The sequence below is a fragment of the Terrapene carolina genome, unplaced genomic scaffold (assembly GCF_002925995.2).
Source record: "Terrapene carolina triunguis isolate 2854851 unplaced genomic scaffold, T_m_triunguis-2.0 Scaffold23565, whole genome shotgun sequence".
Taxonomy (NCBI): domain Eukaryota; kingdom Metazoa; phylum Chordata; order Testudines; family Emydidae; genus Terrapene; species Terrapene triunguis.
The window spans coordinates 1-514 of record NW_020687916.1 but is presented as its reverse complement, the minus strand read 5'-3'; the positions used below and the strand labels follow the sequence as shown (position 1 = coordinate 514).

At 70.2% G+C, this 514-nt stretch overlaps 1 protein-coding gene across 1 annotated transcript in view; it reads left to right on the top strand.

Moving 5' to 3' along the window:
• Window positions 1-383, top strand: part of LOC112120599 (SRSF protein kinase 3-like) — a gene marked incomplete at its 3' end in the record, with an annotated part of 1,176 nt that extends 793 nt beyond the window's left edge. Inside the window, exon 3 of the mRNA XM_026662151.2 lies at window positions 236-383. Within this exon, the coding sequence (XP_026517936.2) occupies window positions 236-383 (148 nt within the window). The remainder of the gene's footprint in view (window positions 1-235) is intronic.
• Between the last annotated feature and the right edge of the window lie 131 nt (window positions 384-514).

Here is a 514-nt window from a genome sequence, read left to right as displayed (position 1 = left end):
AGCATGGCCCTTTGCACACTCAGGTCCTTCCACGCCCATCTGGCATGTCCCTTCGCACGTTGGGGTCCTTCCACGCCCATCTGGCATGTCCCTTCGCACGCGGCTCCTCTCGCATGCCTGGGCTTCTGGTCACACTGCGGCCGGGTGCGCGGTTTTGTCCCCATGTGGTGCCTCGTTCCCCCTCCCGGTTCCCCCCCCCCCCCCCGCCCTGCGGGCACTAACCGGGTCCCGGCAGATGTCCAGGAACCGGCGCAGGAAGCTGAAGCGGAAGCAGAAACGCCAGGGCCGGCTGCTGGCCGAGCGGCTGCGGGACCTGCGGCGGCTGGAGGAGCTGGAAACGGGGGCCCCCCCCCTGCCTGGGGCCGACTCCGACACAGAGGAGGGTGAGAGTCAGCAGGGATGTGGGGGGCCCTGGGGGAGGGGGAAGTCAGGGGCTCGTGGGGGGGTTAGTGGGAAGTCGGGGGATCGTGGGGGGTGGGAGGGGAGGGGGACATCGGGGGCTCGTGGGGGGTTA